Here is a 14,230-nt window from a genome sequence, read left to right as displayed (position 1 = left end):
TACTTCTCCCTGCCTGATATTCCATTTAGACATTACTTCTCTGAGAAAGCTTTCTTTGGCCATCCTTTCCATTTCTCAGTATTATAGTGACTGCACTATATTAAAAGGGTTTCTGTGATTCTGCTCCACATCTGACTGTGAGACACATAAGTGTAGAGTCCCCGCTTTATTCATCCCTGTTCCTAGCAGTTAGCACAGTATCTAGAACTCGACATGCAATGAATAAATGCTGTTACATTATACTATGTAGTATCATTAAAAATAGCAAGTAAACCATCAAGTACCAAACTCTAAAACTGTATAAAACTGGAAATGAGAAGGTAATGAATTTACTTTTCCTTTCTGAATGTTAAGTATTATTACTAAAATGTTATCAATGGATTGTAAGTATTAGCTGCTATCCCATTAAACAAAATCAGAGTTCTTTAATGCTCTAGCTTATCTTCTAAATGATTTCAGTACTGAAGTAAGTTAATAATTCATAAAATGAATCCTTAAATGCTCTGACATCTGAAAGAAACATATCCTGTACCAAAAGCAGGATGTATTTGATAGGAAAAGTGTATAACAGAGTTTGAAGGTACAGATTAAATAATGTAATGAATCCTAAAGAATGTTTAACCTAATTTTTAAAAGTAAAAAAGTATAAACAACTATCATACTTCCATTAATTTACAGAAATAAACTAAGTATCATAACAATTTGCACTAGATTTCAAAAACACAATCAAGAAATATTTCTTACATTCTGAGAAACATTTTACGAAGGCTACACCCTCAAATCTGCCAGGGCTATAATTTGCTGTCCTATTTTGGGCTGAGATAGATTAAGCTAAAATAATATTAAAATGCCATGCATTATTGTTCTATTCTACATAGAAGAGAAGTAGAGCAAAACAAACACCAGATGGGGATGGTACACTTCATAATTATCCAGAGTTCTATGTAAACAGGCCGAATCATCTACTTGATAATCACAGCTAAAAACTGCTATACGTATAGGTGGGTTCTTAAAAAATCTTTATTCAGCTTCAAGAGTTTTCTTGTTTTAAACTGCTTACACTTTGCTACATATAAGCTCAATCTTGTGAAAGAAAAGCAGGCCACTCAAGTAAATTAAATAGGAAATACTGATTCTAAGGGAAGAATCATTAACAGTCATGTGTATTGTCAGGCATGTGTCATCAAAAATTAAACCATCTGAAGTAGCTAACAAAATGCAAAACAAAACAGGCCAAAATTCTTAAGGATGACACATATCAGAAACACTGTTACGGGATGAAAGCTTTTCTCAAGTAAGACCTTCCAACGTATGGAGCATGATTCTGGGAAGGTAAAGAATTATTGTTGCTCTAACATGGATTTGTCAGACTCTTCTCTCTTTAACCCTGCTTTTGGAGTATTACTGACCCTTCCCAAGTTATTAAATATTGCCCAATTTTCTCTATTCAGTTTAACTCTACTTAAATAAGAATTTCCCCAAGTAATGTATAAACATCCCTGAATTAATTATCCCTTTCCCAAATCTGTGTTACAGTTAAATATTTGCAATTGTTACAGTTGTACAAAAAAGTTACAATAAAAATTTTCATTTTAAATTTCAACTCGTGTTCAGAAGAAGAAACGTCTTACTTTAAATTAAGGTCTATCAATCTATCTTCAGAAGTAAGGCCACTGTCACCAGCTGTGCATTATGGCCGGATCTGCAGTTAGACTAACTGCTGTTTTTGTTTATTTACTTTCCTCAGCTCATGAACACATGGACAAAAATTTCATTTAACAGTAATTTTAAGCAATGCTTAGCAGTATATGGTTTACCAATATTGCTTTTTTTTTCACACTATCACATTTAATTCATCACATCACAGTCTGCCATTATGCTGGCAAACTTCAAAACGAGTACCTGTTCATTAAATAATACTTAGAGGCACTGCACTCAGAGATCTCCTGCATATGGTCGTTGCAGCTTTGTGGTTCAGTGCAGAGGCTAAGAAACCAGATCACCTAAGCTTGGGTACAGGGCCAACTTATGAGCCATGGGACCTTAGGCGGCAACTCTTCTGTGTCTCAGTCTCCTTGTCTGATCAAATAAGGATGACAACACCTTGTAATAAAGATTAAATGAGTTAATGTCTTAAAATTGCTTACACATAATAACTGCTATTGTTTCACAAATAAATGAAACAAAACAGTCTGAATCGAGAAAATGTTATATCCACAAATGCAAAAGTAATAAATAGCATACATGATTTAAAATATAAAAATACAATAAGGTAATATCTTTTTCAAATTTCCCCATAATGTGTTCAGTAAAGTTAAGGCTTAGAAAAAAAAAGATACCCAAAAGAAATTAATTACTTCTGAAGACTCACAAACATTAAATATATATACATAGGAAATATATAGCAAACCCTACGCTTTATCCAAAAAGGTTCATTTTTTAATTTAAATTACTACTTTCAGTTAAATGTCAATTATTAGTAGCTATTAATTACTATCAAGTAACATCGTGAAATAATTCTATAAAATATTTAAGGTACAAAGGATAATAAATAGTTGAGTATTCATGATCCAACTTTTTAAAAAAGAATTTACCCTATCTTTTGATATATACTGCATCCAAAATCACTCATTGCTAAATTTTATCATTCCCTTTAGTGCTGTAACACATATGTACCTATCCTAAAACAACATATTAATTTTGCATGTTTTGAATTTTATGTCAGTCATCTTTATATTCTTCTATGATTAGCATTATATTACTGAAACAATGCAGCTTGTTGAGTATAGGTATAATCCATTCACTGTTCATACTGTATAACATTTCACTGTATAAATATAGCACATATTGGCAGATATTTTATCTTATCTTCTCATTCTGGTTTTAATTTCCATCTGTCTGATTACTCATGAAGTTGACCATCTCTTATACAGGCTGAGTATATCTTACCCAAAATGCTTGGGACCAAAAATGCTTCCAATTTTGGATATTTTCAGTTTTGGAATATTGGCATATACTCAAGGTATGTTGGGGACAGAACCCAAGTCTAAACACTAAATTCACTGATGTTTCATATATACCTTATACACGTCTCAAAGGCAATTTTATTTAACAGTTTTAGTGTGCCTGTGTTCTCACTACAACCTGCCACATGAGGCCAGGTGTGGAATTCTCCACTTGTGACATCACCTTGGCACTCAAAATAATATTAAATTTTGAAGCATCTAGGATTTCAGACTTTCACATTAGGGTGTTCATCATATAATATACTTACTGGTCAACTAGTCCACATCCTTTATTTACAGCATCCATTAGTCAAAGGAAATTCTTCCCTCTGATTTAGTCACATCTGCCCATCTTCTGCTTCTTTTATGTCGTTTTATCTTGTTTACTCAAAGTCAAGGAGTTATTCTCCTCCACTATCTTTAGCAAGGATTATGGTTTTACCCTACCTATATCTTTGCCTTACATATAAATTTAGATCTATAATCCACTCCAACTGATTTTTCTACATAATGTGAGGAAGTTTATCCACTGAATTTATCCAACAACACCAACTGTTAAAAGGGTCATTTCCAATGACTGGCAACTCAGTGCCAACACAGACCAAGTTTCCTTAGTGAGTCACCTCGCGTTATCTCTTAGCTCCTCCCTTTAAGTTTTAGAATCAGCTTGTCAAGTTCCACAAAAACGCCGATAATTTGATCAGATGGCACAGAACCTATGGATAAAATTGGAAAGAACTAACATCATACCAATGATCAAGTTTTCTTCCATGAACATGGTACATTATATCATTTAATTAGATCTTTCTTGAGGTCTTCCAATGTTTGATAATTTCTTCATAAGGATATTGCATATTATTTATTAGATTTATTCACATTACTTTATACTATTGTCATGATGTCAAAGTAGCTTTTTCATTGCATATGCCAGCCCAGAATTTGAAAATGTAATTAACTTTGGTATAATGATTTTACATCCAAATTTAAATATTGAATAATTCTGGTAATTTATCTGTTTGTTTTCTAGGCTATATAATAAGCTAAATCTACAAACAATGGCATTTCACTTTCGTTTCTCACAGTGATGCTCCCTCTTTTTGTTAATTTATGGCATTAGCCATACATGCAGCTCAAGGTTGACTAGAAGGAGTACCTGGCATCAACAGGAATTCCTAGCTTCTGCCTTACAGAAAGAGAATGAATGCCTTCATACTTCCCCACCGAATGTAAGAGATGAGACCATAGATTTTCTTCAAAAAAGAATTGCCTTCATCAGGTCAAGAAAGGGCCATTTTATTCACTGACGTGCTAAAAAATTTTATCACAAATGGACCTACTGAGATACTCACACCATGCTTTTCCTTTAAAGAGCTGATGTAAATTATATTAATTGCTCTAATACACAAACAAGTTTAAAATTCTAGGAAATATCCAAACTTTGTGAGGATGTATTACATTCTTATACACTGACAGATTTAGTATGATAATATTTAAGAACTTCTGTACCTATATTTTTGGGTTAACCACTGCTCTGCAATTTTCATTTCTCATACATTTCTTCTAGCTTCATAAAACAAGCTGAACACTGTTGTCTCTTCTTACAAACCATGGATATTTCTATAATATTGAAACTGTTATTCCATGGATGGTTTCTAAAACGTACTAGTAAATCTTCAGCTCATATTTTTTCTGAGACGATTTTTCCAATTTCTTTTCAAGTTTATTCAGTTTTGTACTGCTTCTTAAACTAGAATGAGCTATTGTTTTTCTCAGTTTGTCCATTTGTCCTAAGCTTTCAATTATATTAGTTCAGATCACAAAGTTGATCATTCTTGAACCCTCTGTAATAACATCCTCTTCTTCATTACAGATACAGTTCTGCTTTGTGACTTCTCTTTTCCCTGATTAATCTTGCCAGGAATATGTCAATTCTAGTTTGTTTGTTTGCTTATTTGTTTGTTTGGCTTCTTGAGACAGGGTCTCACTATGTAGTTCAGGCTGGCCCTGAACTCACTATGTAGGCCTGGCTAGCCTCAAACTCCTGCCTCAGCCTCCTAAGTGCTAGGATTACAGGCATGCACCACCACGCCCAGCTGTCAATTATGTTTTCTCAAGTAATCTACTTTCAGCTGCACTGTTTTATCTCTGATTTATTTTTCTTTTTCATTAGCTTACACCTTCATCTTTATCATTTCCCTTTTACTTTAATTAGGGCAAGATGTAATTAGTCTTTTTCTAATACTTAGGAATGTACAGTTATTGTTCTTCAGACTTTTTAAGGAAGTGCTGAAGTCCATAAATATCCATGAAGTTTCTCGTAAGTAATAAAAATAGTTTTGATATATAGTATTTTATTGCTAATTACAAATGCTTTCTAACTTTTTGACCCATTTTCACTCAGAAGTTACTTGGAAATAAACACCTTAATTTCAAAATATACAAGGAAATTATGTTATTGCTGATATCATTGTAAAGAGAATGTATTATGAAGCCAACACATTGAAATTTGTTAAAACTGGTAAACCAGAACGTGATCAATTGTTACTAATATTCCTTTTGTGCTTATAAGGATTGCTGGGGGTCATGGGATGTAGTGTTCTGCATGCATCCACTATGGCAAACCTGTACATCTTTTTATAACAAATCAATAATAAAAATAACTCAATTAAAATGGACAAATGATCTGAACATTTCACAAAAGAAAATAAACAATGACCAATAAATTCACCACAAGCTCTTCAAACTTTACTAGTCATCAATGAAATCTAAATCAAAACTGAAATGACATTACCACACAGATATTACTATAGCAAAAATTAAAAACCATAGTTTGTGGTTTAAAATTTTAAAAAATTTGTTTGTGAAGATATGAACAAGTAGAACTCACATACTGCTGGTGCAAAATCAAAATGTTATAGGCACTAAACTCTGGTAGATTCTTACCAAGTTAAGCATATGTATATTTACTATATAAATCAACAATTCTAACCGTAAGTATCTAAGAGAAATGTTAGCATAGATTCCCTAAAATTTGTATATGAATGTTCATAGCTTTATTAATTATATCAAAAATCAGAAACAACCAAAATTTAGAAGTCCATTATAAATGAATGGCTGTAAAAATAATTGTAGTATATTCATACAATGAAATGCTACTCAGCAGTACAAAACGAATGAACTACTACAAATCTTAAGAACACTATTTGGGCAAAAGAAGGCAGGCAAGAGTAGACACTGTATAATTCCAATTGTACAAGACCAAATCCAATCTCCAGGGGCCAACAGCAGATTACTGTGCGTAGGGGGCCACTGACGAGGTCTGACAGAAACTGGGGACAAGAATTTTGGGAGTGACAGAAATATTCTATTACCTGGATTGTGGTGGTGGTTATGCAAGTATACTGTATTAGTACATTAAACTAACTGAAATGTACATGTACAATCGTGTATCTTGTGTGTAATTACAACTCAATAAAGCTCACTAAGGCACATGCACATTTGCCTGACAGTTTCCCTAATTTATACCACAGAACCCAGGAAGACTACTCTCTCCTCAAAACACTCCAAGCCAAATGGATGCACCAAAAGCTTTCACACCAGTTAGGCTACTCAAATATAAAATGCAGCTTAGCTTCCTTGGGTGAGGGTTCTTGGATTTCTGTAACAGAACAACAAACGGATATTATCCTTGAAGTCCAATTCAGTATTACACATAACAATGATATGGTGAGTAATGTAATACTCAATGTAATGACCAATAAATACTCAATGTAATACTCCTTAAAACACACCTACAAGTACGATAACAATGTCACATGTATGTGTGGAAAGGCCACAGTGAAATTAGTTATTTTGTAAATGCACACACACGTACACACGCATCAAGGCAGCCTTCCTCAAGCCAAGGGACATCACTAGTGGCATCAGGACGAAGCTTCAGTGTGTATTTCACAGTCTCCTGATGATTCAGTGAGCAGCCTTGTCTCAGGCCAGCACGACCAAGCACTGTGTAAGATCAAAGGTATAAAAACAATAAACACATTTTCTAGTAACATCCACTTTGGAGGTGGTTACGTTAGAGTTAATATCGGACAAGAAGTTGTCAACTGATGCAAGACGTATTTAATAAAATGTCAAATGAATATTCACTGAATGTTTACAACATCACTACACACGATGTTTCACATGCCTTATTTAACCTTCCTAACCCTGCTACTACTTACTAGACCCATTTTACATACAGGGTAACTCAGAGACTAAGTAACTTGGCCAAAGTGAGACAGCATCAAACCAAACTCTTAATCACTGTATTTGTTTCCTTAAGAAGGAAACTAAAAAGATGAACATATTCATAAGAGACTCAGGAAAGGTAAAGCTATGAAACTAACACAAGAAATTCTATGAAGGTAGCTTTGTCATATATAGTTTAGGAAGAAATGTACAACCCACAAAGTAAAAAGATTAATAGGTTTGAATACAATGTAATGAGGAATTTCTGTAGTATAGTCAAATCAACAGATGGGGGATCATTATGTCAAACATACAAGAAATCTGGTCAATCAACAAGAAGTGGAAACATAACCAAAAAGACAGACATAGAGTATAAACAGGCCAGGTAAAGAAGGGAAACCCAAATAGTTATTAAAAATATAAAGAAATTCAACCTCCTGGTAGAAGCATAAAGCTGAGATTCTATTCAACAGCTGTTGACTTAGAAAAATTTAGGATATTGTACCATAACCAAAGGCTGGCAAAATGCGAAATAATAGGAATTTTTATTGTTGTTGGTGAGGGGAAAAATTTGTACTGCTGTTTTAGAAACAATCTGAAAGAAGTTAGTGACACTAAATTAGTGACTGTCCTATATTTAGAAATACCATACCATGTTCTCAAGAGAAACTCCCACAGCCATTAGCTATGTGAAGGTCAGTGTTTACTACAGATTATCCAACAGCAGAGTCAACCTAGACACACATCATTAGGGAAGCCAAGAAGTAATTTGTGCTTACTGCACAAATGAGATACTGTACAGGTAGAAGCAATGAACTAGATGTACATTCAGCAACATGAGCAGATCTCAAACAACGCTAAGTAAAAATTAAACTACACAGTTCATTACGTAGTAGTTTCATAAACACGAGATACACAAAGAACTACAAATTTTTACAAAGACAATTATAAAACCAAGAACTAAAGAGTGCAGCGAGGAACAGGAAATAGAGAATGAATGAAAGCAGACACTGGGAATAATAACAAATATAATGCAAACGGGAGTATTCCTTTAAGTAAAACTAAACCTCTCTGCACCTGAAGTTTTCAGTGAATATAGTCACATCAATTACTAAGTCTGATATATTTACATATATTATTAGAAACTCCTTTTTCTGTTATGATCATATGGGAAGGTATTATGATTCATATATGAAACTCCTTTTTCTGTTTCTTGTGTAGATCACTCTACACAAGACATCTTGGTTTTAACTAAGATAAATTTGAAAATTAATGGCATGTAGTTATTTCCATCATAAATAAACATGCTCAAATGATCTAACAAAACTGAACAGGGAATATGAAAATCTATGACCTAACCCAAGATAACTAGTATGCAAACTTGACAAGTCATCTCTGTGCAAAAAAGAAAAAAAAAGACTCTAGACGACTATTTTCAATCCTTCTAGCTCTAAACTTACTTCACTACATGTTCTCAATACTGCTCACTTGAAATTATTTACTACCAGTTTCTTCCCCTTCTCAGTTCTCCCTCGGTCCAAAACAGCAAAACCCTGAAAGCAGCACTAGAGATTCCAAAAAGTGATAGAGCAACAGGAATAAGTAGCAACTTAGTTTTAGGGGAGAAAGGAGAAAACTGTAAGAAGAGATAGCTATTTTCAGTGTTTTCAAGTATCCAACACAAACCAAGACTGATATGAGCCCAGGTTCAAAAATGCACTCCATGAAAGATTTTATTTACTGCACACTATTTATTCTACATGTCACTATACTTGTCTGGCATTACACCTTCTCAAAGCACATGTTCAAGTACTTTCTGGAGTTTCTATCTAAAAGCATTAAAATTTAGCTTATGAATTTTCAGATAAAATATCATTTGGGGCAAGACAGTCTTTGCCATTAACAATGCATGATTCCAAGGAAATTATCAGCTTTTTAACCAGTAAAGTAGTTGCACTCTGAACACTATCACTTTTTTTAAAAAAAGCAAGCATTTGGTTAGAACTGTGGATTAAAGACTAAGACTAGGGAAATTAAAATATATTATAGGTCACTGACCATTGGTAACTGAAATATATAAAGAATAACGAGGTCCTGCCATGGCAGTATAGGCCTGTAATTCCAGCTACTCAGGTACAAGAATCACAAATTTAAGGTCAGTCTAGGCAACTTAATTAGACCTTATCTCAAAATATATATATACATACATACATACATACGCACATACATAGGGCTGAGGCTATAGCTCAATGTGAAAGCCCTGGGTTCAATGCCTAGTTAAAAAAAAAAAAAGATAGAAGGGTCCTGATTTAGAAAAAAAATTACAATCAAAGTCAATCAGGCATGTCTCACCCACATAATCGCAGCACTCAGAAGGATGCAACAGAAAGATCACAGGTTCAAGGCCTGCTTGGGGTACACAGCAAGACCCTGTCTCCAAACAACAAAATCTAAAACTCTGAAATTTGAATATTTTAAAAAAGAAAACAGGACTTTAAGCACAGGGAACAACAAAAATGAAAACCTGACATAATTCTTAGATTTATATTCCATTCACACTTAATTTTAAATATGGGTGGGGAAGACAAAAAGGGAGAAATTAAGGCACCACAAAACATCTGTTAGCAACAATTTCAGCACAGATGTAGTGTCACTACAAAAGAGATGAAGGTTTTCCTCGGGTTCTATAATATAGGGTCTTCTAGGAATAGCCATACGTCACACCTCACCCTATGTGAAAGCCTCTATGAGTGTATTATGTCAACTATGAGAAGAAACATGCAATAGTCCTCCCTTGCCAACAGCTATACCTCCCATAATTTCCATAATCTGTGGTCAACGATGGCCCAGAAATATTCAATGAAAATTTCCGGAAATAATTCATACTTTAAGTAACTTTTATTACAATACAGTTTTTCTTTTTCTATTTTATCGCTAGTTCTTAATTTCTTACTGTGCTTACTCTAACTTAAAAATTAAGTTTTACAAGTGTCTTTTATATATATATCAATAGTTTCCAGATTTGGGGAATTGGAAGGATATCTTGAGTTGTATCTCCCATGTCATACAGTCATGCGGCACATAAAGATGTCAATGACAAACCGCGTGTCTAATGGTGGCCCCATACAACTGTTTCGGCTAGTGATGTCACAACCATCTCAGCATGTATAAATATACTCCATGATATGATTTCAACTACGACAACATTGTTTAACAACACATTTCTCGGAATGGATTCCTACAGTGTTAAGAGAAGCAGAACTTCATATGGACCTATAAATGTCTTCTCTATGATAGAAGGAATATGTATTAAATAATGGGAAGCAATTCAAAGAAATAAATGAGTGAAAAGCAATTTATAGAATAAAATAACTTGTAACTATAATACAAATATTTGAACACTTTTTTTGCTTTTCTTTTGGAAAATTTCAATCTATCTGCATCCATATGGTATACTCCAAAGTATATTTAGCAATATTAAGTTCTAAATATCATATATTTTTCTTTATAAATGATCTTTAAGTGAATTTTTCTAACAAAAAAACATTTTGACACTTAAATAGTGTTAGTACCCTATGTCTTCAAGCAGTTACTTTCAGGTTAGCAAACTCCAATAATCCACCTCCATCAAGTTAAAAATCCAGACATGCTTACTCTACAACTGGAAATTTTTATTCAGTAAAACTGATATCCTAAAAATGCTTCTTTTAGAGATACAATATTCAAAACACATTCTTATCCAAAGAAAGAGTATTTCCTTTGGCAACGCCTATATAAAGTCCAGATTTAATTTATAAAAATTGCATCTATATTATCATTTTATAAAAATTCAAGTCCATCTCAAAAAGTACTACACTAGCAGAAATATATTTGCTTTATGTCAACTGCATAATTACTCTGTGTGCAATACTGCATTTCAAATAGAATTTTAACTACAGTTGCAACAAAACTTTTTTCAGCTACATATATATCAACCTACACAACTTTTTAGCTCATGCCATGATTAATTAGCAAGTAATATGTATATCTACAATTTTTAAAGGTATTTTTAAGAACTGTCTCATCATATACACTCATCAGGGAAGTTTTCTAGTTTAAAATTTTTTTTGATTTTCTTTCAATAATGCATTTAAAAATTTTACCTTATATCTCTGTTAGAAATGAGCAAAACGTTCACTTCCCCACAAATTAATGGTGATACAGCCAGGACATCTTTTTCCATGTTAAACCTATTTCTACATTGCATCAAGTCCTCTAATCTTCACATTTTGCACACTAATGCAGACCCTCTTCCAACAGCGCAGGTCTCCTCCTCTACTGAAATTCAATACTGTGCAGGTAGTTAATAGTAGCTAACAATAAATTCCACATGATAGTGCATCTGTGTTTACATCTGTCTCTAATCACATGCTTAAGCAAAAAGGAGGGGAAGAAAAACACATCTATGAGAAATAACCATGCTATTATTTTTTAAAATATTATTCCCTATTTGATACAAGTTTCTTACTACATGTTTGAAAAGTACTAAAATTGTAAACACTGGAGGGTATGGGATTTCAAGAAACAGGGAAAACTAGAAAAAGTAACAAAAGAATTAAATACTTCCTGTGGGTTTATATCAGAGTTATCTCAGCAAGGGACTGACATTTTCAATTTGTAAAGTACTTTTAAGTTTTGGTCCACAATTACGTCCCAAATGATTCTGTGGCAAAGCTTAGTTCACAAAAAAAGTAAATGAATCACACCTATTCACCACTGAGCTCTTAGGAATTAGGAAAATACCATTAAAAAAAATACCTGTCTGGAATTGAAACACTATTTATATGCACACACGAAGAGATCCCCCAGGAGCTGATGTAGGCTTACCTCATAATTCAGGTAATTCCTACCAAATTCAAGACAACCAAAACAAACATTGCACTGTGCTACTGGTATCTGTGCATTCAGACATATCATTAAGTTAGGGAAATAATAATTTCTCAAGTTTATAGTTATAATAACACAACTACATGAATATAAAACAAAATGACATAACCAAATACATTAAAGTTTCATGCAATTATCTGTAGAAGTTATAAGCTCCCCCACAGGTGTGAGGTCCTGAGTTCGAGTCCTAGTATCAAAAAAGTTATAATCTCAATTTACAGTTAGCTGAAATAATTCTTTAAATAAAATCATGTAACAATCAATAAATTACAGAGACTTTAACTGCATTTAAAGCCTCAAAGCAAACTTGCAGTTCTTAATTTAAAACTGGCAAACTAAAAATCTATACACTACTTGATTTTAACTAAGGTGACAGAATAGAGAAGGACCCCAAGTAGGAAGGGAACTTGAAGGGGAAAGAAAAGATAAAATCTAAAAATCAGTAAGATCTGATTGCTGATTAGCCTCTACTTTACTTAGTAGTTGTCTGTCAACTTATAGTCTAAGTCTACATAAATTATGGAAAAGTTATCTTATAATACGGTATTTTCAATCAATCACAATTTTACCAGACTTAACAACTTATGTATTTAAACACACACACACACATACATATATTTTTTCACGAATTCTAATAAACACATAAAGAGGAAATTAGAAAGTATAGTAAACACGCAAAATAAATATAGGCGATCATTACATTTCCTCCAAATCTAAGAACATAAAACTTTTTTTAAAGAAAGAAATACTACAATTGCTTTAAAGCCAGACTAAATTAATATCAATCTGAACTCAAAATCTTAAAGGCTCAAATTTATAAAATTATTCAAGTTAAACATGCCTACTTCTTTCTAATACCAGTAAACTAAAAGATGCTCATGCCTAATTTACCCAGAGCTAATTTCAAGGAACGGTAAGACTCAATTATACAGCACATCCTAATCAGCAGAGGAGACAGACTTATGATACTGCTGCATCAATAAGCATTTTTGTTAGCATCCTCTACTGGTGGTTTCCAAAGACAGCAAGAAGAAATGGTGCTAATGACAGAAGGAGATATACCTACTATTACGTATCAGGTGAATTAGCATGTCATTATCACCAGCTAGAGTATATTTTTCAAAGAAAAATATTTTACAAAGAAGAAAACCACATCACATAGGAAGTAACGTGAAAAAATGAAAAAAGACAGATTTTTAAAATACAACAAAGCATGACATTATAAATGGTAAAAATCCACTTAAACAATTCAAGTGTCAGTGCTTTACAGACGACTTACATTATTACCACCAAGTTGCCACACGGGGTTGATGCTCTGGTCAAGCCTTGCCCAACGGGCTTATCCCCGTCAAGTTACATTACTCTGCACTCCCACTAATACCCCACCCCGCAGAAATATTACAGAAAGGAAACTGAAATGCTTTATTGACGGCACAGGAGTAAAACCTGCATGTCTCACTTCAAAATGAATAAAAATATCATTTACACGCAACATAAAACAGCTCTGTGACTGCCTCCCACCGTCTACACCACTATTCCTCCCTTGCCAAGATTTAAGAATTAACATTTTCCCAGACAATTCTCCCTCTTTAAAAATCTCCAATTTAAATATGACTGCATCGCTAAAGAACACTAACCAGCACCTATTCTGAGGCTGCACAACACAATGGCATAGAACTTCATTTTTAATTTGCAAAATATGACGCTGAACCCAACACCGTGGCTGCAATGACCAGCAATGGATGAGATGCATTTGAGAACAAAAAGCAACGCAAGGACAGAGGCAAAAGTGATGAAAATGGAAGATACCTGCGGTAGTACAGCTCTACTCAACACCTTTTGTTTTCTGGGAGTACTGCATACTGCAGGCGAGACGTTTTCTGCTAACGGTCCCAGATCTGTTTTTCTAATATTAAACACAAAGGAAAAACACTGACAGCAAGCGTGGTCAATAAATCCCTCCCCTGAGAATGAAAGCAGCAGACAGGAGGGGGCTGACATACATGCAGGAGAAAACTAAACACCATCTTTCTTCTACCTGCACAAGTTGCCATTTGCTGCAGCGACCA

General features: G+C 33.6%; 1 protein-coding gene across 2 annotated transcripts in view; it reads right to left on the bottom strand.

Moving 5' to 3' along the window:
* Positions 1-14,230, bottom strand: part of Zeb1 (zinc finger E-box binding homeobox 1) — a 186,562-nt gene extending 172,332 nt beyond the window's left edge. For both annotated transcript variants that reach the window (XM_013515448.1, XM_013515449.1), the window contains exon 1: positions 14,200-14,230. In XM_013515448.1, coding sequence (XP_013370902.1) covers positions 14,200-14,215 — 16 coding nt within the window. In that variant the 5' untranslated portion in view covers positions 14,216-14,230. The remainder of the gene's footprint in view (positions 1-14,199) is intronic.

Source organism: Chinchilla lanigera, unplaced genomic scaffold (assembly GCF_000276665.1).
Source record: "Chinchilla lanigera isolate Chin_1 unplaced genomic scaffold, ChiLan1.0 scaffold00028, whole genome shotgun sequence".
Lineage (NCBI taxonomy): Eukaryota > Metazoa > Chordata > Mammalia > Rodentia > Chinchillidae > Chinchilla > Chinchilla lanigera.
Note: the sequence above shows the minus strand (reverse complement) of the source record. Positions and strands in the feature narration are given on the sequence as shown.